We start from the raw sequence: 23,306 nt of genomic DNA, 5'->3' as shown, positions 1-23,306 counted from the left end.
GCCTGCAGCCTTCAGTCCTGAGGAAGGCAAAATAACTCAGTGGAAAATTTTTTAAAAGTGAAACCCAGCAATAGTGATTAAACACACCACTTTAAAATTGGTTTTTAAAAAATCAAGTAAGGAAATCACAAAAGCACCACCAAACAGTAAAACTTCCTCTTAATCGTAATGTTTCAGCCTTTCTAGTGCTCTTACTAAAATGATTTAGATGTTACTATGTTATGTGACAAATGCACTTATACACTGAAAAGCAGACAAATAGCTAAGTTATTATTATTTATTTGCATGCAAGCAGCAGTGGGATTGTACTTTATAGTGTTAACAGCACATAGTGTTTATCAGCTCTTCAGTGTTTGGCAGCCGGTTTAAGGGTGTAAATATGGGATGTAAGCACTTCCCTGACACAGAAAGCACTGTAAGTGAATTTTAGAGAATGCAACGAAAGGCAGAGATCAGAACTGTCCAGAGCGTGCCAAAGTGTTCCATTACTGTAGGACACTGCCCAGTTATTGATCTCAGTCCCTCCTCAGAGTGCCTTCCCTCTGCCCACTGGGGCTGGGGAGCAGACACTCCACCCCCCAGCAGGGCTGCGAGGAGAGCAGCACCCTTCTTCTGCATCCTCCTCCTTGGAAAGGACAGGCTCAAAACCCTGTACATCTGCTCTGTATATCTCTGTGGCATTCAAATCAAATAATGTCTTTGCACACAGCCACTCCAACTGCTCCACAACCACCTGCAGAAAACTCCCATCCACTCACTCAAAGCGTGTGATTGTCGTGCAGTGGATTACCTGCCTCTGGAAAAAAAGATGCTGCCTTTCCACTTCCAGGTTCTTAAGGTGCATCTGAATGGGAGTGGAGTAACTGCCACCTTTGGTTTGAATAACAAGGTTCAAATCAAACCAGATCTAAACCCCATTTCAGATGCCCGCATTTTAGATACAAAACTCATTTATATACACAAGAAAGTTAGGATGCAGCAAGTACTAACTTCAAAGTGAAGTGCACTTCTTCATAGAAATGTTTTCACTTTCACGTGCAACTGCTAAATAATACTGGCCATTGTACTCGAATAAATGTAAATTTTCAGGAAAAAATGGCACTTTAATTTTATTTAGGGATATTCATATCTTAATAAAGCTCAACTTACTGTTTTTCAAGTCTCTGCTGAAGACAAGTGTCCTGTTTCCAGCAGTTCCATGGAATTCCACTCACAGCTAACACAGGGCGTCTTAATCATATTTTAACCCATAGGCATGACAAAGCCTTTCCTTTCTTTTAAGGAAATGGTGTGAATGATTTTTCTTTTTTTTTTTTTTTTTTTGGTGGGCTTTTTGGTTATTTGCCTTTTTCTTTTACTTCAAGGGAAAGCCAGATATCTGTAAAACTTAAATCTATAGCTCCCTGAACAGACAGAAAATTCAGAAGGCTTAATAAAATTCACATGTGGCTTGTTATTGCAGCTGCATATCCAATGCAAAATTAAGGTATTGACTGGTTCTGCTCAGAATAGCAGCTGCTGGAACTCTTTATTAAAATAAACCTGTGGATTTTCAAAGAGAGAAAAATTGCAGATGATGTAATTTACCATAAGTTACAAATGCAACTAGGTATTTCGATGTTTGAAACCCCTTTGCCCATTTCAGCTGCAGGTTCCTTTATCATTCCTACATAAGGTCCAGGACTTTGAACTGTCCTTTCTGCAGGGAAGTTCTGGTCCCAGAAGATTCTTGTCCTCGGTGTGCAACCACAGTGTATGCACACAGGAGCAAGATGTAAGCAGAGCAAGAGCTCCATCCAAATTACTCTCTTAGGTCCCTGAATACATTTCTGTTCAAAATGCACTTTTCCCATGCTTGGAGTATGGATTTGTTTAAAAATTATGCTGAAGAGGAATGCTTTTCGCAACACAGACTGACAGGATCCTCCACATAGCATTTACGTTGCTCTTTTTATATCTATAAAAACTCCAGAATATTAGAACTGAGAAGGTAAGAGCCAGAGCACTCTGCAAACCTTCAGGAACCAAGGGGTGGAACTGATACAGAGGCAAAAGATGGAACAAGAGCAAAAAACATACTTGGGCAGGAAGAAAAATACGTGTAGGCAAATTAGAGAAAGCAATAATTATTTCAATGACCTTCTCGTGGGTCTCGGTTTGCTCAGAACCTGCCTGGATCGTTTTCCATCGGGAATGACAAATGTGCAGCTGAAGGAGCATGAAAGGGACCAGCTTCTGCAATAACTGTGCCTGGAAGTCTTCAAAACTGTGATTAAAGACCTGAGAGGCTTCTGTGGGGCCAGGTTTGTGGAGTTAGGCTTCTCGGGTAAAACTGCTATTTATACCCAGGGTATAAAGGGTTGGACCTGAACCACAACCTAGTTGTGGTTGTTATGGCCTGATCAAATACCAAACATCATCTTGGGGAAAAAACCTCACTAACTTTTTCTCTACAAATCTGCTTTGCTCTGGAAAAAAAGTGCTTCAAATGCACCTGAGGAAAAAGCTGAATTTTCCCAAATGTATGCTCAGGTGTCTCTGCAACCAGTTACTGCTGGCAGAGACTCACACCTCTGCTCTATGGGAGCCTTCCAACCTGGGCACTGCCAGAAATGTGAGCAGAAATTGGGAAAACAGCACCTTTACACTCCTGAAGCTAGAGCTGGGAGATGCAGGTAGCCCAAGTGATTTAGGAGCCGAATACCCCCATAAGTGGCAACACACTGTAGTAAAACCCCAAGAAATTGGAAATTAATGAGATTTAGGCACCTACGTGTCCAAATGGCTTCAGAAGAGTAGGGCTTTACAAGCTTTCAGAAACAGTGCCCTCAGGTCTTGTTATGCACGAGATACACAGCCAGCACCAGGCTGGGCACAGGGTCCTGGTGCAGGGACTCAGACCACAGCCAAAGAATTCAGTCAATGAATGGGGAAAAAAGGCAACTTGTTATAACAAGATTCTCAACGAGAAAAGAGATAAGAAAGTCACATTATGCAGCACGGGAAAGGAAATTTAACAGGTGGCCAAGCTATTAAACAAGCATCAGACTCTGCAGAAAGTCTTCCCTCCTGCGTGCCCGTGGCCAACTCCTGCTGCACAAACACACACCACTCCTGTCCAGCACACCCACCCAGGGAAGCAGCACAAGCCCACAAGGGGTGACTCAGAAAGTTTCCTGCCACTTTCTGCTTGTTCTCTCTTTTCTGGGTTTAAAACACGATGTGATTCTGGGCTGCAGGCTCAGTTAAATTTCTGTATGCTTTTAAAACAAGCCCACATGCAAAAAAATAATGTACCTCAGATTTCCTTTCCAATTTCTTTCCTTAATACCAAACTCTGAAGTCCTACACGTTTCACTTGATAAAGCCATTAATTCAGTAATTTCACATAATTAAATTGAGCAAAGCAGAGTATTTAAATTGGAGCTAAGTGAAATATACTTCTGTGCAGCTCATGCTGTTAGAATTGTGCTGCATGCTATTCTGCTGCTGCTCATTTATTAATTTAGGATCGGCTGAAACGTGACACTGTGTAATAAGGAATGCATTGGCTTCAACAGAATTAGAAATAAAAATATATATATATTAAAAAAAAATCACAGAGGACAGTGAATCAAGCACCAAATGTAATAAGTTAATCCCTCTGAATGAGCCCTCAGCAGAGCACTTCTGCACCCAGCTGCAGCCAGAACCCAGGACTGCACTTCCCCTGTGATAAATAATTTCTGGGTAAAGGTTTTCAGCTATTTATCCCTGGAATAAACAGTGAGCTGCACCAGTCCTCCAGTGTGGTGATCCTTTTAGCAGTGATAACACTTTTTCTCCTAACATCTTCCTGCATTTTTTCTTCTAGCCCTATGTGGTAAGGAAAGTGCGAAAAGACATTTAAAAGACTTAAAGCTAAAATGACTTTAAAGTCTGGTCTCCCTCAGCCCCTCCTCTCATTCGGCAGGTCCCTGGTGTCAGAGCAGGAGACAGCAGTGAGGTAACACAGCACCAGGAGCTGGCAGAGCCCTCAGATCTACCGTGAGGATGATGGATGGCAAAAAAAAAAATAAGTTAAAAGGACAGATAAAACCTGAAGTTCAGGTTTTTGCTGGCAACTGAGTAATAAAAGCAAAGAAATTAAGAAGGCCAATAAGCCAAATAGTGAAACTTCTTTATGTAATTGACTCAAGTCTCTCCAGAATATAGAGATGGTTTGTGGTTTTTTTTTCAATTGTGCTTTCTGCTTCTCAAATTTCTCATGAACTACCTTAATTGGGCTCTTCCAAGTACGCTAAAAGTTCCTCCACTTCTTCCTCAGCCCCAAAGGACACCTGTGAAAGAGCCAACTCTGGACTGCTCATGACAGCCCTCACCAGATACAGCTCATTATGACCCGCTCCCACTAATGAAAAAGGGGGGGGTGGGGGGAGATATTGTTGCTGTTGTAATTAAGCTTGTGAAGAGTTTATTTGGAGAGAAATTAGATTTATTTACATGCTGCTTTGTTGCTGATGAAGCACCAGCTATTTGAGAGAACTTCTAATTAACCCTAATTTACTTGATGCGCTCTTTAGCAGCCCCATTCCCTGTGTACTTTGCCAAGGTAAAAAGTAGGAACTATAACAAAATCACCCATTTTTAAAAGGCATGCTTCTTTGAGGGTGGGGAGGGGCAGTCCCAACCTTTTTCCTTAAGTTATGGAGTTGTGTTTTAGCTGCTGACTCCAGCAGGAAGATGCATAATTGACAAGTTCATTCCTACTAAATAGCTTTTTCAACAGCCAAACATCACGGCGCAGGCAGGCACGGTAACTCCACTCCCAACCCCATGGTGGGTACGGGAAAAGGGGTTAGGGGTTTGCTTCAGATCCCTCCACTGGATTTGCAGCTACCACAGCTAGGGGTCTATTTTTAAAGCACTTCCACTTCCTACATCCTGGGCCAGTTACGCCGTCTGGCCGCAGCATTCAATAATCAGATACACTTTTAAAATATTTCATTACAGGATCAAGCTAAGAATCACTTAACTCTTACGATGTGTCTTCTCATTTAATAATTCACTGATGGCTCTGCTATGCGTCCAGCGCCTGTGGTGTAGCCGTGGATTTGTTTGCAACTCAGAAAGACATTTAAAATACAACAGGTTTACAACCTCATTACATAAAAAATGCCCTAAAAAGTCACCAGTTTTTAAAAAACATTTTGCAGAAAGAGCAACACCAATTCTTATTTTAATTTCACACACACAACACCTTGAACACTGAGCACCGCTTTTCGGAAACAAAGGTGGAAAATGGAACATAATTTAGTTCTGTTATACAGAAGCACCTATGCTTTTTCATCACAACACAAAACCTGAGATGCGAGAAGCACTTGCAGAAGTGATATTCCTCATGTCTTCAACACTGCAGCTGTCTGCACACACAGCATAGGAAGATAAAAATGTGGATTTCTGCAACATCCTGTCCAGAAAAATGTTTTACCAATCTGGCTGTTACAAACTTGTGCAAGATTTTTGCCTGAAATTCACCTTGATCAGAAAAGGTACATTTTTACTGCACAACCTTTTTTTCATAAAATTATTGACTAAATTCTGCTCTCAGTTTTGCTTTGCTAGTTGATTTTGTGTATGTTTCCTGGATGTTACTGTGGAAATTTGGCAATATATGTATTTTGTTTAATACAATCAAGGAAGAGAAGCCAAATGCTTCTTACACAGAACACTTCTCATTCATTTATCAGGATAAATGGTCATCTGGACTAGTGTGCTAAACACAGAGAGTGCAGCATGAGCTGCTATCAAAGTTTAAGCCCAAGTTTTCTCAGTTTTAATATGAGACACACATTCTGTACAAAGTAATGACAGGATTGCAAACTGACCATTTTTCTGCAAATATTTGATTAAATCAACATGTAAAATTGAAATCTTCCCTATTGTCACTGAAAGAAGGACAGACTACTGACATCTTTTTTTAATACTGTCAAAATTTTGTAGAGGAAAACTTCAATTCAGAAAAGCATCTTGGAGACTTGTAAGCAAACTTCATAATAAAGAAAAGACACTGATCTTTCTGTTGCTAGTTACATTTCCTGGATGTGTCAGCAAGAATGGCTTGACATAGCCCTTCTTGGGAGAAGGCTAATTCAAGTCCAAGTTACACATTTCTTTTAACAAAAACCATGAGTGAAACCAAGTCAACATGGAACTAATCAGTCTGTCAAAATGATACATTTATAAACCAGGAAAACATCTGATTTCAGTATTTGGATTAGAAATAGTTATTTTGATTTTCTTCTGCGGATGGAAACAACCACTACTTCCACTTGTGCTCACTTGTCTGACAAAATCAGGGCACAGGAATTTAGTGTCATTTAAGTCGCCTGTAGCCCTCATCCAAGCTAAATAAAACCAATAAGCACGAGTCCACACCACGCCCAGCTCAAGGAGTCTAAAAAGCCTCTCAATACATGAGACCCAGGGAAAACCATCGCTCGCTCTCCCAAAAGACCTGGACACTGCACTCCACACTCCAGCTTTGTTTGGGGGCTGCAGGGGAGCAGGTAGCCCAGAGTGGTTGTCTTTCACTCTTTAAAGATTCACATAACAGATGAAAATAAAATATACAGATAAAGCAACAAACCTTAATTTCACACTACTGTTAGAGGACTTCTGCCAGAGTGCTTCAGCCAGCCCCAGCTCACCACACACACAAAGGCACGCAACCAGCAAGTGCCTTCCCGCCATATTTCTCTCAAATTGAAAATTCTCTCTGGCTTTGGTTCAAACAACAGTCAGAGTCGTAAAACACATACACAGACATCTCACCATGCCAGTGGTTTTCTTTATCCAAGCAAAAGCGTCCAACCAATAGGGAAGAAATTTGCCAACAGGGTCCCTCCATTTTATGCTGGCAAATAACTTGCTTTAGAAATGTTGCAGCTTGCAGTGTTAGGGCATTTAGAGGGGAAACTGTGGGATGAAGTGGGATGTGAAATCCCATCATTCCACCACAAGGAAGAAGCACTGTTAAACATCTGAGTTTTTCTTTTGGAATTGTGATGAGTTTATTAAGAAAACGTAACAGCGAACTCACTGACTAGAACGCTCAAGTTCAAGAAAAAGCACGTTTTCTTTACTTATAATGATGCAATAAAATTTCACAGCTCTCAAAACACCTTTTGGGTTTGAAACACATAAGTGACACTTGCACATCAGTTTATTTGTAAAACATAAACTTCCACTGCTGCAGGAGCCTGGAATACAAGAGCTGAGAGTTGTGGCTCTCCCCTTTTCTGGAGAGAAATAACCCTTTACCCAAACATTACACCTACAAGTTTCAATCCAACAACAAAGGGGCTGAACTTTCCACATCCAGACCATTACATGAGGAAAATATATTGCATGGATTCAATTCAAATGCATCAAAGCTTCCAACAAGAGTGGTTATTGTCAGCCAAATTACAAGGCTGATGCTGAAGCACCAGTAAGCTGAAGGACTCCTTATTTGTCAGTCACAAACTGCCAACTTATCCTCAAGGAAACGCCAAGCTAAACCACGTACATCTAAATCCACACGTTGTTCGGCAGCATTCAGAGTACTGTCATTCTGACTTATATGTTTACATTTTTGCTGCTAATTGATTTACCCCTTCTGAAGGAGTTGCCTTGAACAGGAGGCGTCCCTTCCTTCTCCCCTTGCCCCCCCCCCGCTCCAGCTTCATTACAACCCTGCGCTGTTGCCAAAATGAGATATTGCCTCATTTTTGGTACCATGCCCTTGAAGGCATCTTATTAGAAAAGACCATTTCTTAATTAACATTTTTGATCTTTAATCTATTACACATCCCTTTAATCCCATACGGAGGAGCTTTTGGCCCACTTCCGCGGCGTGGCGGTGGGAGGCAATAGGCTTGGCAATTTGTGCTGAGGGCTCTCTCCCAGCTGGGCTCCAGCACGGCCGGCTGCAGGGCTGGATATGCTCTCACTGGTCAGCAGCAGACATTTGCATTTATTATTTTATTGCCTTTTATTTTATTTTTTTTCATAAAGACTTTAGAGAGACACCGCTCAGCATTAAAGCCAACAGGCAGAATGGGAAGCTTGTGGATGAGATCAGACTTCACCAAGTGGCTGTCAAGCTCTTAAAATAACCAGCAAAACTCTAAGTGGGAGATTTAGTGGATCACCAACATGTGAAGTGTTAAGAAAAGTACAATGTTAAGTCCCTTACATCATTTTACTTGCAAATAATTACAGCAATTACAATGTGCTAACTGGCAATTAACATTACAGGCTTCACAACTCACCAGAATTTTTTAAAACACGCTGTGGCCCTATGTAAATTGTCTCTTTGGTACTTCTGATTTGGTGGCTGTATGAGCTAATGGCTACACATTAGCTCAGCAGATCTCAGAACAGAATTGTCCACGTGCCAGATAATTTAATTAGAGGCTTGATCTTGTCAGAGCTTTATGCAACACAGACTGTTTCCAAGCAAAGTGCGTGGGGTTTTTCCTTTCTCTTTAGTGTTTTGTGACTGTCTAATAATTTCTACTAACGAACGCCAAAGCCATCCAAGGGAGGAAGGAGGCACGGCCAGAAACACACACCAACAGGCAGGCACTCCAGTCCCAAGAGTGAGGAATTCAAAAATATGTAGAGCAAGGCTCACTGAGCGCCTCTTCCACGCACACCCCAATCTACTGCCAGGTCTCCACACACATCTATTAAATCTTCATCACGCTGTACTCAGCCCCAAAGAAGACAAAGGTCACTTGTCTCCAAGTGAGAGCTATAGGGTATCTCAAATCTCATTATAAATGGTCCCACTTAGCAGTTTTCTCATTTGAATTTATACACAACAAATACAAGATTATGAGATGAGCTTGGTTTATTTTGACAATGACATTGTAATTCCTTGTAGTGAGACTGGGAAAAGGTTACTTTGGACACTAAATGACAGAAAGGCTAATGTATCTTCTACTTTGGCAAACTTAGGCTGTATTAACTTTTTTTTAAAATCCTTTTTTTTTTTCTCATTAGTATTTGGCCTTAATTTCTGTTTGCTACACATTCTTATACTAGAGTAACAATATTTGTACCCTTAGTCCACGATAAGCTTAACAGGTCAAGACAATTTAACCAAAAATGCAGTAGTAATAGTTACAGAACTTTTACAAGTCAGGTCAATGTTGAGCAAGACCCACTAGAGGTCCCTTCCAACCCAAATGATTCTAGTTTCCCATACTGAATAAGCAAAGATTATTTGGGCAAAGCATCATAAATTTCATGGAGTTTTTCACTGTAGAGTTTCATATCAATGCCCTTACACAACCCAGAATGCAAAGCAGTGGAGCTTGTTTATTCCATTTGTTTTTCTTCTTTTACAACCTTGTTTATAAAATCCCATTCTCATGACTGGCACAATTTGTTTTTTTCTCAGGATGAATGATTACTGGGGATCCACCACTGTGACATTATATTTTATTGATTTTTCTTGTTTAAGCAACAGGCCAATGTAATATATTCTGCTATTCCTGTTCTACATTTATTCAGGCTGGGAGCTTTGAGCTACCAGTTACATCTGCAAAGTATAAACCAGTCAAAGGAGAACAAGTTTCTGCGAAAACCAAAGAAATTGTTCACCAGGAGACTTTCCTTCAACTGTTCAGCTGTCTGCTTTCACAAAGGTAAAACCCACTGCAATGGCTCCCTACAGCAGCGTGGTTTCAGCTTCCCTCGCTCCTACCAGCCAGACAAGGCAGACTTGGAAAAGCAAAGCCACTGACCTGCAGAAATGACTCAAAGCAAGATGGGCTGGCAAGTGCCCATCAGTTCTGACGCCAGAACCCTTTGGGAAGGTCAACCTGCAGACAGTGCACACTGCATGATGCAAAGACAAAGTAGAATGGATATGGGGCACAAGGAAGACTTCCTACTAGGTTGGGAGGCTGAATTAGCATTTGCTAAGTGCTTTGAGATCCTACCAAAAAATATTTGCTGAATTAAGCTCTGGAAAGCACAACTTGCCTGACCATTCTGTGTGTTTCTATCCTCAAATCTGCAGGAGATTAGCAAATCCAGAATGCAGCAGAATTGGATAAATTAAAGATGAGAAGGGCTTATCAGGTGATCTTATCCATCCCTCTGCTAATGTAAGATTATTCTTACAGTGTATTTTCAAGCACTTTGTCCAGTCCAGTTTGTAAATGCCTGAAGTGATGGGAGATAATACCAGGCTATTAGATCCCACTACCAGGAAATGTTTCCTGATGTTCAGCCTAGCATCTCCTGTGCCCATTAGTGCTAGTTGTGCCCCTGAAGACTATCGTAAACAACAGATATAATTTTTACCTAAAAACACAGAAGATGTTCATCTAATCACAGCCCTTCACTTGGGCAGCACAGGAGAACAAGGCAGCACCACTGAAAGAAACACAGGAATGGAGAGCAGGAGCACAAAGAAGATGGAAGGTGCCCCCTCCAGCTCAGTGGCAGCATCCTTCACCAGGATGTTCGTACCTGGGAGAGACCTGGGTGCAAATAAGGGATGGAGAGCCAGGAAGGCTGCACCTGAGAGCCCACCCATGAAAGTGCCTTCAGTCAATGCAAGGAAATGAAACACAGCGTTAGAGTCTCCCAGCACATAAAGTGCCAACAGGCACACCTTTAAATCAAAAGCATACTTGTCTCAGGGAGAAAAACACTGGCAAAACAGGGACACAGACCCATGGAGGATGTCCCCTGCCTGCCCCAGAAGGATACATCAGTATGGAACCACCCACGTTGGTGGTGGATGTCCCTGCCACAGCCCCCATGGGAACATCCCCAAATCCAAAGCAGCCCCACACCAGCAGATACATTACATCAAGTTTACAAGACTTCAGATGAGATTATCCTGACCACTCCAGAGATACTCCCAGATTTACTGAGACATTGCTGTCCATTACCAGTCCTGATGCACTGCTGGCATCCCCGTGCACACCAGTCCACAGCCCCTTGCCATCATGGCCAGGCAGGGGCTGTGATCCTGCAGCCTGCAGGAATCCTCTCCTTTACAGATGTTGCTTGCAGCAATAAGGAGCGCTGCTTTAGGCACTGTGAAGCTCTGGAACACCAACACAGTGCAGTACACCACACTTGCTCAGCTTCCTTCCAACAGACCAGCTTTGCAGCATACACTGTCTTTAAGAAGCCAGAGAACAAGGGGGTGATGGGGTAGGGGGAGCACTCGATAGCTCACTTTGAAATGAGCTTCTCTTTCCTGGCCTCTTTCACCATGGAAATTAATTCTCCTCCTCTGTGCTGTCGCTATAATTTTCCCAATTAACATTTTTAATAGTAAGTATTTTCTAGGAAACGCCGTAATACACAGGTGTGTGCTTCTAATTTAAATACTGACACCCATGCTGTGTTCACATCTGAAGATCGCTCCTTCTTTCCGGAGGTTCCCTCCCCAAACAAGAGGGGAACACCTATGGCGCGGCACCCCCGGAGACGCCGTGGCGGATTCACGGGGCGGCTGTTCCATGACAGGCACACGTGTCAGCTGCTGCTGCACCGCACGCCGCCAGGAACCTCCCTTTACACTCCTCCTTTCCCTGAAGGTGCTACAGCTGCGGGATGTCGTTTGGACTTTGGGGACCCCCGAGGACCCCCTGTCACTCCAGCCAACAGCTTCCTCCTGCAGCACCACGTCCCACGTCCCACCAGTGCTGGGAGCTCAGACCTGCTCACAGGAGGCCCTCGTGGCTGCAGATGCAGAGTTGTGTCCTGAGCTCCTACAAGCAGAGTCATCTGGGAAGGGTTTATAACTACTCATATTGTTTCTTTCTGTATTACCCACCTTCAAAAAAACCTTACACCTGTCTTGGATGTTCATCCACCACCACGTTATCCTGCACTTTCTATCACTTCACCTCATGTTTGAGAAAACACTATCAAAAGTACTTCCTTAAACACACATATATATATATAAAATTAGTATTTATAAGTAAAAGGTTGGTGTTAAAAATTAGGTTTTATGAAAAGGAAATGAGAATTATTTTTTAATTTTCTCTTCTAAAAGGATATGTTACAATGTAACATTATAAAAATTTACACATTGCCAAGGAAAACAAAAGTTCAAATTAGAATAAATGAGGAATGCAGCAACCAGAGCTGCAAACTTCCCTAGCTTTTTTTCCTAGTTTGCATATATTTGGGGTTTGTATGCTTCCAAAGCAGATATTTAGCCTCAGACTATACTGACTGGACTGCATCCTGCAGGTCCATGCAGAGACAAGGGTGCTGTTTTTAAAACCAGTATAAGAAAGAGATCAAACACCTCACAGTTTATCGAAAAAATACTCAACTAAGAAGGTTTCTCAAGTTCTTTGATAAGTTCAAATGTTTATTCCTTTGGAAATCCTTATGCACTGTAATCAGAACCTTCTCATATTGACTGTCTAATTAAATCAGCTTTTAGAAGATGTCTGAGCTTGTGAAGGCACTCAGGACAGGTAATTTCAGAGTACTTGCAAAATAACATGTTTCTAATGCCCCCTGAATTGTGACCGACCTTTTCAGTGCTCTGCAGCTCAGATCCCAGAATTTCACGTTGTGAGTGTTTAGGAGGGTTTTTTCAGTATTCTGCATTTAGAAGTCAAATGAGACAAAATACAATATGTGTAGCAATAGAGAAAAAGAGCTTGGTGTCTATGGAATCTCTCTCATCCGAACTCCCTGACTTGCTCCTGACACAGCCCATGCCCAGCGGGTCCCGGGGCTGGAGCAGGACCAGAGGGGGACCAGCAGGACCCACTGGGGCTGTGTGGGAGCTGCCAGGGAAACATGGGCAGAGGGCAGGGACAGCCCTGGGTATGGGGAGACCAGAAGCCCTGGGGCCCTCTGAGGATGGTGGTCTTGGTGGGCTCCAGGCAGTGGATCATGCAAGCCCAGGGTGCTGGAGGAAGGCTGAGGGGATAAACTGTGTAGCCAAAACAGGCCTCCCGAAGGGGAAAGGTGGGGAAGGAGAACACATTTTCTGTAGCTTACCTCAATAAACAGAAAACAGGGAAAAGTTAACGTAGCAAGTCTCTGTTTGCTACATGAGACCCCAGCTTTCTCATCCATTCTGCTCCTCCGGAAGCCAAAATTAAACCCAACCCTACAAAAAACTTAGAGGAGAACAAAAACCCTCAACACTTGTGGAGCAGACAATGCAGCACCAGGATCAGAAGACCAACGGTATAGGACAACACAGGGAACAGCCAGGAGGGAACAAGCAGGGAGAGCCCTGAGCAGCAGAGATGGCATTAAAAACACCCCAGCATGAGCTTTGGAAGCCCTAAGGAAAAAATAAGTCTCAAAACTGTGTCAAGATGTTCCTCCTCTGGAGATACCAAGTGAAAATTCTGATTTACAGGGTGGTTTTCCTTTATTTTGTGGTCCATTTCTGAAAAGCTGCTGCTTCCTCCTTTTTTTTTTTCCTCCCGGAAGGAGGGAAACTTTAAAACAAACTGCAGAAGGCAATTAAAAATCCTAATGTAGTGTACTGTGTCAAACAAGCACGGGGGAGAAATCTTAATGGGAAAACATCAAGTATCTGTGTCCTAAAATGCTGTGGAGTTTTTTTTTTCCCATGCTGTGCTGTGTTAAAGTGTCCCTCACACGTGTGCCCAGCTGCTGCAGCAAGCTTGGTGGCAGGAACAGGAAATTTGGAGCTAATGGGAAAAGCAGAGAATACCAACCTGTAATTTATTTTTATGATTTCTGGAATGTTATAATTGAATTACATTAATGTTGTGTACTAAGGGATGGTTGGGCACTGTGTTGGAGGGGCCCTTCCTGTATCAAACACTGCAAAGAACCCCCCATGCTCTGCAAACACATCTGCACAGAGACTTAGTCAGTCATTTGTCCTCAGCACTCAGGCCACGATTCACAGTTACCTATTTACCAAACTCTTTCCTGATCATTACTGTAACGTGTAGCTGCACAGAAAAACAAGATACCTTCAGTTACCTCAAAAGCAGACACAAAAAAATTAGGCTTTTAGGTCTGCAGGCTCCTAAGGAGAAGACAGAATCTGCTCTGTTTGCCCCAGACAATTCAGCCAAGGTTCCCTGGGGCCTCACAGTCAGGCTAATGAGAAACTCCCCAGCAACCCCCATATAAAATGCTTTCATAGGTCTTTAAAATGCCTTAAATTCTCTATATATTTGGTAAGACTTTTTACTTCTTTAAAATGTCCCTTGTTACTCCTCAAGATAATACCCTTGTGATGTATTGCAACAGCAATGCAGCATTGTCCGACCAGACCCTTGCTTTGCAAGTACTGAATGTTATTTTCCTCGTGGCCTCAAAGCAGCCAAAAACCCTTTTGCAAAGCAGAGGCGGGTGCTTGCCTGGCCCCCCGACAGCCCTGCCCAGTCCACCCCTCACCCCCCAACACTTTCAGAGTAGGACAGACAGGCTGCAAGGGCTGCACGTGCTGTTAAGGGGGAAGGAGAACTCAGCTGTACTCCTTCTCTGGAACAGAAGAGGCTCTGCCTCTTACACAGCAAAACACTACTGGACGTGCTATTTGACTGCAAGCTAAATCCTCTGATCACGAGAGGAAAGGAAAAGCTTTTTTTCCTTCCTTTTACATTAAGGAAAAAATGTTTACAAGACCTGAAGAGGAAGGAAATTCGCTATATGCCCATTGTTAAGCACCGGTGGATACCCAGATTATTCACCCTGGTGCAAGGGCAGCCTCTTCTATGTTTTCTTTATTCACTAGGTTATTATGTACAGCCTTTAAGTTGTGGTTATTAAGAAAAAAAGTAATAAAACTATTTCTAATTGTAGTTAAAGTGTTGGAATAAATTCCTCAGTGCAGCTCCACCAAGGGTTGGATTCCTCCAAAGCATTTGGCCTTTGCAGGTTTTACCAGGAACAAGCACAGTTACACCAGAGCAAACGGCAATTTGTGCACACACTCTGCCATAGGAAGAGGGACGGTGTCCTGCACTAAGCCAACACTGAACAGACCCAACTGAGCACAGGATTTCTGCTGCCATTGTTTCCACTGCCAAATTTCCACGGGCTGTACTAAGCAGCTCCCATGAGCAGCCCAGTGCCACAGTCCAGTCATGGATGCAGGGACCACACACCTTCAGTACACATCAGGAGCAGGGAAGCCCCACCACGACACACAGAACCTGGGCCCCAGTGTTTGGCACATCATGCCCTGCACCAACAAACAACAAGGACAGATGGCTGTCACAGCTACCTGGACAAGACCCATGGCTGCACATTCAACTCGTACTCATAAAAAAAAAAAAAAAAATCCAGTGTAGTTCCACTGGTTAGATGAACAAAATAAATATAGCAGCAAAAGCTCTTGGTTTTCCCTACAGATGCACCTATGTAAATATTTTGCTGGTATAAACATATATTTTTTTTAAGTTTAAAGTTTACAGTCTACCTGCTCTTGCTGTCCCTACATACCACCCAATCCTGGGACTGCCCCTGCCCCAGCCCACAGCAGCTGTGCAGACTGCCAACAGCATTTTTCAGAAGTCGTTTTGTATGTGTTTGCACACACACAGAGATGTACAAACACATACAGGAGAAGAAGGGAGAGAAATATGTTAATTTGAAACATCTGGCAAATGTTTCAGAGTTAACAAGTCCCAGGTTTGGCCTTTTGGGTTTTGTTTTTTTTTTTGTTGGGGCTTTTTTTTTTTTTCTGTTGGGGGGGTCAAGGAAGGGGAGGCAATTTTGTCATTTTGGACCAGGGAAGGAAGGGGCATGAAACAAGAAATTGAAGCGTGTTTTTTCACCCTTTATTGAACTTCAACATCACACTACTCGAGCTAATGCAAACAGGAAGATCATAAAAGAACATAATGAAAGTCTCGCACACTGGGACTGAGGGACTGGTTTCAGTTACTGAATATAGTTGTGGAGGCACCACACAAGAGCCAGGGACTCCACACAGCCACACCACCATGGACTCTAGTTTTTCAAGCTTTTTCTGTGTAGATCCTCAATCATATTCCAGCCTGCAGCCTCTCCCATGCACTGTGTCCTATCTTGATAGAATACTGTATTGCATCTTTATGCACGTACAAGATTGACATCTGTAGCTACTAAACGCATTAAGAGGAAAATCCCCCAATTAGCACACATTTTCCTTAAGCTGCCATAGATCATGCATACAATATATTTTATCCCACATCCAACATCTTGAATGAGAGCTGTCATTGTGGGAGCAAATGAAGAAAAATGGAGACTCAAACTAATTTGGAAAAAGCATTTTGCAGTCTTTTACTTAAGGCATAGTCACCAATACCAACAGAAATCCAAAATTACTCCTGCTCTGCAGAGAAATGATTTTTTTGTTACTGTTTTGAACCTCAGCCTATTTTGACTTTAATACAGTTCGAGACTTGTGATAGATAACACCAGTAACTCCACTCCACTGCTGCTTGAGACGAAGGTCAAGCAAGAGAGCTGGCGAGCGCTCTTTTCATGCACCGTTAGCTCCAGGCACAAAGGGGCCTTCGACATCGCAGCTGGGGGTTTGCAGCAGCAGCAGCAATATTTGCTATCAAAGACCAGTGAAAACACAAACCCTTCGAGCAGCCGTAGCACCCAGAGAAGATGCACCCAGTGCAACTGAGAGCGCAGCTGGTACGAAAGGAAATGCCATGAAATGCCACACAAAGGCAGTTTGTGCCTTGGAGACCAGCTAGATGCTCACTTCAGTAAGAAAGCCTCTCCTGTGAGCCAGTCTCCCCGTGACTCTTTTATAAAAACCCATCTAGCCAGGAATGCAGCACCATTGTTAATTCTCATACTACTGCTCAGTTACTGAGCTGTTTTCACGTTGCTGGTGAGCTTTTAAGAGAATATCATTGCACAGTCCAATGTGGAGAGAGCACAGAAATAGACTTACTGGCTTCAGAGTCAGAAATATTCTGGGAATCTCATAAACGTTAAATACAGTAAAATATCTTCACACAGGGCACAAACAGGGACTGAGATGTAGCTAGTTACTTTGAATACAAACTATTCTGACGTGTAACCTCACATTCAGTTTCTTGAGGTTCTTTTTATTCAAATGATCAATGTAACACAGATGAACAAGCCCCAGACACATGTTTAAGTGATATTACTGTCAAGCAGTAACCAAAAGTTCATTCAAATTTTGTCTTTCTACCATGGCAATGTACCGCTTTTATTCTCCAGCCCTGACAGTGCTTTCCAATTTCCTTGGAGAGAAGAAATACACACATTCCAGTTGAGACCGAGGTTTAAAATTCCTATTAAAGCAGCTTTTATGTAATTAGATTGGAATGAATGTGTAACAGTGCCCATTGCAGAAAACTTCAAAGTGGTTATACTGGAGAAATCACAACCCGTTTCAGTGTGCCCACAAGAAGAAAGAATGGCTCTCTGGAGGATAAGAGTATATTAGTCTCTGTGTGTAATAGATTTTATTGACCATATGGAACTGATATAAAAATTGTGTTGCAGTGGGTAGTCTTGGATTTGAGACAGGAATGTGACATACAAAATACAGTTCCTGTAAAAAGCCTGGCAGCTTTCTGGCAGTTTTTGCAATCAGAAGAACCTAAAATATTTACCTGATTGAGTCACTGACGAGTCCCAGGTCAAAGCAAAATCTGAAGATTCACCCTCTTCAACTGAAAAAGAAAAATAAATAAGTTGTGATTGCTAAAACAAACCAACTGGAAAGCAAAGTCATCAGAAAACTAGGTCCACTATGACATTAAGTATTAAAACAGACTTTTGCTCTGCTAAAAAAGAACTCACTGTTTTCTATAAAATAATTCATAAGATGGAAATTTAGTGAAGAGATTTTCCCTACTTTTTAACCTAAATAGGGGATTGGTGCTTGCAGTTTTGTCCTGAACAGGTAACAGTACATTCACAGGAAATTTTAACAGAGGTTTAAATACCACTAACTGCTAAGTACTCAGATTGGAAAGTTTGTACACTCAAAACAACTTGCATGTGCAAAAATGCCATTTCAAATGTAGAGGTTGTTTTTGAAACGTATGTTTCAAAAGATCATAGTAAAGAACTATTCTGTGAAGGAAAAGTTGCATGACTTACCTCATCCTAACATACTAACAAATCAGCCATATTCAAAAAACTAGTGATATCTTCAGGGTTTTTCAGAGTTAAAAAATACTATGATGATCTACAACCACATTCTGTGATAGGGCAGTCACAAATAACTGCTTTTAAGGTTTGTTGATGTGAAAGCTGTCTGAGCCAGGTGCTCAGTACTTGCAAGTAATGCAGCTAAAACCTTCAGACTGTTAAGAATTATAAAATATTATTTGATTCTTACATTCTTGAAAATAACTAAGAGAACAGCCAACAGCAAGACAGGTAAGAAAGTGCCTGATCCTGCTGATACTGAAATCAGTGGCATTTTTTCTAATGTCAGTCTGGCCATTTGAAAGTGGTAAATGCACAAATTCTTCTTTTGAATTGCAAAAGTTGGTCATCATCACCATTCTGTCACCAAACCCTGACACCAAACAAATTTAAATCACAGGTCTTTATTCTCTGATTAGAAGTTTTTATTCCATGCACTGAACAATCTCTCACCGTTTTATCTACATTATGCTGGATTCAAATACACATTCTATTGAATTCTGCAACTGAAATCCAAACCATGTTGCAAAGCCACAAGCGCAGCCCCTATTGACCAGATATCATCCTATATGCTCAGGCCTGGAACCTGCTCCAGCAATTACATGAACTGAGTATTTACATTTGCATCACAAGAGACTTGATTTTATGCTTTTGTCTTTTTTTTTTTTTTTTTTTTTTTTTTTTTTTTTTTTTTTTTTTTTTTTTTTTTTTTTTGTCTGGAATTCTAGCATCCTGTAAGCTCATCTATCAGGTTGATGTTAGTGCTGACATCATATGGCATTAGGAACAGAGAATATAATTTACATAGGCAATACCTTGACAAATGTAATTTTATGTTCAAACCATAAACCCACAGAAGGGCACAGCTCCGGCTCTCTTAGTCTGCGTGTTTACTGATGGAGGAACATGGAATTCAGCCCCCTCATTGGAGAAATCATTCTTGAGACATGGTTATACTTTTTTTGAAAGTCTGTGTTAGCATAGAGGCCATGTCACATAATATTAAATTCCAGAATGACAGAGGAAAAACAAGAGGCAAAGCTACAGGCTTATTGAAGGCATTATCAGTCCTATTCCCTGACGAGGGCAGAGCTGCCTTGGCTCACACGTGCTCCCTCCCTCCAAGGGGCTCACCTACCATTTTGTGTTCTGTGAACCACCATCTTGATTCCATTTTTGACCCACTTGGTAATAGAAAAACTCTGGACATAGTTATCCTAAATACCATTTTGCTCAAACACAAATGCATGTCTGGTTTTAACATCAAAATCTATATACATTTGGGAGGTTTCTGCTCCACCACTAAATAAGATAGGTTAGAAATTCATGTACTTTACTCAAAACAGACAAGTGGAATGTTTTAATTTTATTTTATCCTTGACTGCTTTTTGGTTGTTTTGCTTAGAGAGTTTTCTACATTATTACTTTTATGCTGAGGGTTTTTTTTAATTTCTTTACATTTTATCTTGGAAAGAAACAAAAAAAAAAAAAAAGAAACCAGTCTGCTAAAAATACATAAAGGCAATAAATTCAGTCCTAGTCAAGGAGTAGTATATGGGATCAGCACTGGTCACTGACTATTTTAGTAACACACTGACTTTCATGTTGGTTAAACACTGTAGACTGCTCCAGTCCTTGAGCTGCTGTAGGGCAGCTGGCTCCAGCACGTAACAAAACCACGGTTTTTGGAATCCCTTAAATGAGGGCAAAGGTTTGAATCAGCCTCTGTTGGCATTAATTTGCTTTGCTCCCTAATGACTGAAAAGGGGACAGAGAACATATACGTGAAGGCGGCGGCACTGAAATTCACTTTATATTATTGCAGTCGTGGTTTCAGGTTCTCCCCCTCTATTTGCACAGACCCACCACAGAGCTGACAGTGCTGCATCCCAGCGGAAAGAGAAGGCCGGTGGGACGGAGCTCAGACACAGGCACATTGCCCCACAGCTGCTGCTCACTTCACTGCTACCACCCTTCCCTTTGCTTTTTCATTTTTAATTTCTTTAATTCTTTTAAGCAAACGTCATCTTTCATAGGATAAACTGTAAGAAAATGCAACAGCCAAGTCTACTCCAAGAGGAATGGCTGTATCAACTGACCCAAGCACTTGATCCCCGCCTGCCCGTCCATCCACCCACCAAGCCAGGCTGTGGGCACAGAGAAAGAAGGAGCAAAAGCAGCCACATCCAGAAAAAAATGGTTGAAAGATTGTGACTATACACCCATGAGATTAAGAAGCTCCAGAGGCTTGGAGGGGAAGGGTGTTTGTGAGGTTTAAGCAAAAAAATAGGTGACTAGGCTTTGTCACCAACACCAAATGTAATCGTAGAAAGACACTTAACCCCATGTGCTTCTGCTCCCTCTCCATAATGGGCATAAAACCAAGAGCTGTGAGGTTCCTCTGTGGCAGCCTTAATCTTCTGAATATAAATTATTATTTAAGGAGCCAGCATTTTAAGTGATGTCACTGCTGACTTTACCTCAGCCTCAGCAATGAGCATAAGCCACAGAAGTCAGCAGGAAACAGAATCAGTTTCTGCCTCCCAAAGTCAACTTCGACACCAAGCATTTGCAGCTAAAATTTGCTCTCAGTTGCACATATCTGTTGCTGGACTCACAGGGAAGCAGAAGGAGCTTTCCTGTGATGGTTGGAGATGTTGTGCATGAAGGGCAGAGGAGTTCCACAGACCCCCATCTGGGGACAGACCCATTGGGAACAGCCTTAGAGCTTGGCCAGCCCTCCCTAGGAGGGCAGGGTGGGTCCAAAACTGATTTTGCTGCTACAACTGTGAAGGGATTTCCAGGTCTCACTCCTGAGAACCGAGTCAAAACCACCCCTAGTCCACAAAATTAGCCAGGGAGTAATTCACTTAAATTGATTTTTCAGTTTCTTAATATTTTTGTCATCTTTCTTGAAACCTAGATTGGCTCAAGTGAACAGTGTGTATTAACATTCACTTTGTGGATGCTATTACTTAAGTTGTGACACTGGGCGAAAAGAGCCAGTGAAGAGGTACAAAGCATTCAACACAATCACTCCCAAAATACACTGCACTGTAAAATAATTCCCATTTCATTAGCAGGAAAATATGTTTTCTGAGACACACCAGACACACTTGTAACTACCGAAGTCAAGAACTAGACACTTCCATCTGTGCTAGTTAATCACTCTGAATGTATGAACACACAAGTCCACAGAGCTGATGTTCAGCATGGACAGGAGCCACCCACGTGCCTGAAACACTCTGCAGCTTGGGAAAATTCCCACAGGAAACAGCAGCACCATTCAAGACTGAGAACCGCAACTTTAAAAGCAACCAGAGATCTTGTATCAATTCTAACTACTTTATGGGAGTCCTGGTGACAAAACAGTGAAGGCACAGCATTTCATGAAATTTTAGAGGCATTTCATATTCGGTATTGAAAATGAAGACCCACAAAATCACTGATGTTAAGCTTTGGATTGAATGTTCACACGAGCACTTCACTTGTTTTTTTGTTGGATTCTTCCAATTTTCCTTTGCAAACTCACCTAATTTTGCCCAAATTACATAGTATGCCCGTACATTAAGCCATGAAATAATCAGTTTTAAATGCTTTGGAAATGAGTATTTTTACTTCTTCAGTAGTACAGAGACAAAATAGCAAGAGGACAGAAGCTTGGACCTACTCTGCTCCATGTGTCATTGGCACAATGACCCAAAGTGGAACACACTGCACCAACAGAGAGGGTAGGCACGGCTCTTGGTGCCAAATTCACTGTGCAGTTTATTAGAAAAAAAAAAATGGTCAAGAAACAAAGTCAAGTACTAAGCCTTGATAGCAACACTCAAAGCACTATATTTCTGCTTTTAAAGCATTGACTTTTTTTATTCTCTTTAGTAAACAATCCATAGTATTTGCCAGCACACAGAGATAAAATTCTGCAAGTAAAAAAGAGACACTTTTTTAGCTGCATCCTTCAGGGCGATGATTATGAGATAGTTATAGGAAACTCACCCAAGAGCATGCCTGCTATAACAGCTGTGTCTTCAGTGAAACCTGGGGGCATTGATGAAGCTGAAACCCTTCAGGAAAGCTGGGTTTGACTTGTGAAGAAGCTTGTTCTGGCAGCATAGAAATTTTTATTGTTAGTCAAGTCAAAAGATCATTAAGTTTGTACGCTGCCCATCTGAGGCCTGATGCATGGAGGTCATCGCTGACAGTGGGAGGACAGGTCTGCCTCCACTGCCCTGTCTGCCCCACAAGGAGGACTCACTGCTGTCATGCCTGGAGAAGATCTATGCCCAAATGCATGTCAGATCAAGAACTGGGCTGATATGGGGGAAGAACTGTGGGCAATGGCAACATCACAATACAGCACTCCTGCACACGCCAAATATTTGCATTTTGCCCGCTCGTCTCAGATGTTCTCCAAGGAGGCTTATTTAATTGCTAGGTCACGAGTGCTGCAGGCTCAAAGATTTCAGTTCTTTGTGCTCAGAGAAACTTCTGAAAGGATTCAAAATCCATTCCCCTAAGAGTGGGAACATCTATTTATGGGGCTACCATTACCTGAACTCCATTCACAGTCACAGTGCTTATTTAACACTTTATCACTCCCAGGAAAGAAGTTAACCTTATCAAAGTAAGATGCTTCTGCACCAAATGTTGATTTCTAGATGCAATCAAGCTTTACAAGTGAGCAACAGCCCCTCAGTAATTCAGATGGCATGTGTATGCTCCCTTATCCTATTACACAGGCTTCAAGGACCACAAGGACCAGTTTAACACTTCCCATAATATGAAAATGCCATAGTATGCTAACTAAAACGTCAGGAACTGTGATAGTGTGACAAACTACTAAGAAATCCAATGGGTTACAAGCAAGTTCCCTAGATAATGGGGGAACCTTCCTGAATCGAGGCTATTACCAAGTGCTGCATTCAGGATCAGGGTAATTCTCTCACCTGCCAGCAACCTTTGAAAACACCAGGTACAAAATAGTTGGAGTGCACAAAATGCTGGTGCCACTTTTGGAGGACTTTGTCAGGCTTTGTTGGTGACAGAAAGCTCTCAGATTGAGCTGGGGAAATCTCATCGATGCCTGTGTATTAGCTGTAATGTACGTGTCAAGACTCACAGCTTTCCCTCCAGAGAACTACTCCAGCACCAAT

At 42.1% G+C, this 23,306-nt stretch overlaps 1 protein-coding gene across 2 annotated transcripts in view; it reads right to left on the bottom strand.

Annotated features, from left to right (window-relative positions):
- Positions 1 to 23,306, bottom strand: part of ZNF423 (zinc finger protein 423) — a 228,052-nt gene that overhangs the window by 169,628 nt on the left and 35,118 nt on the right. For both annotated transcript variants that reach the window (XM_027879805.1, XM_027879806.1), the window contains exon 2: positions 17,607 to 17,666. In XM_027879805.1, the coding sequence (XP_027735606.1) occupies positions 17,607 to 17,666 (60 nt within the window). The remainder of the gene's footprint in view (positions 1 to 17,606; positions 17,667 to 23,306) is intronic.

Source organism: Empidonax traillii, unplaced genomic scaffold (genome assembly GCF_003031625.1).
Source record: "Empidonax traillii isolate 1590-97213 ecotype Southwest subspecies unplaced genomic scaffold, ASM303162v1 scaffold59:size1551110, whole genome shotgun sequence".
Classification (NCBI taxonomy): Eukaryota; Metazoa; Chordata; class Aves; order Passeriformes; family Tyrannidae; genus Empidonax; species Empidonax traillii.
Note: the sequence above shows the minus strand (reverse complement) of the source record. Positions and strands in the feature narration are given on the sequence as shown.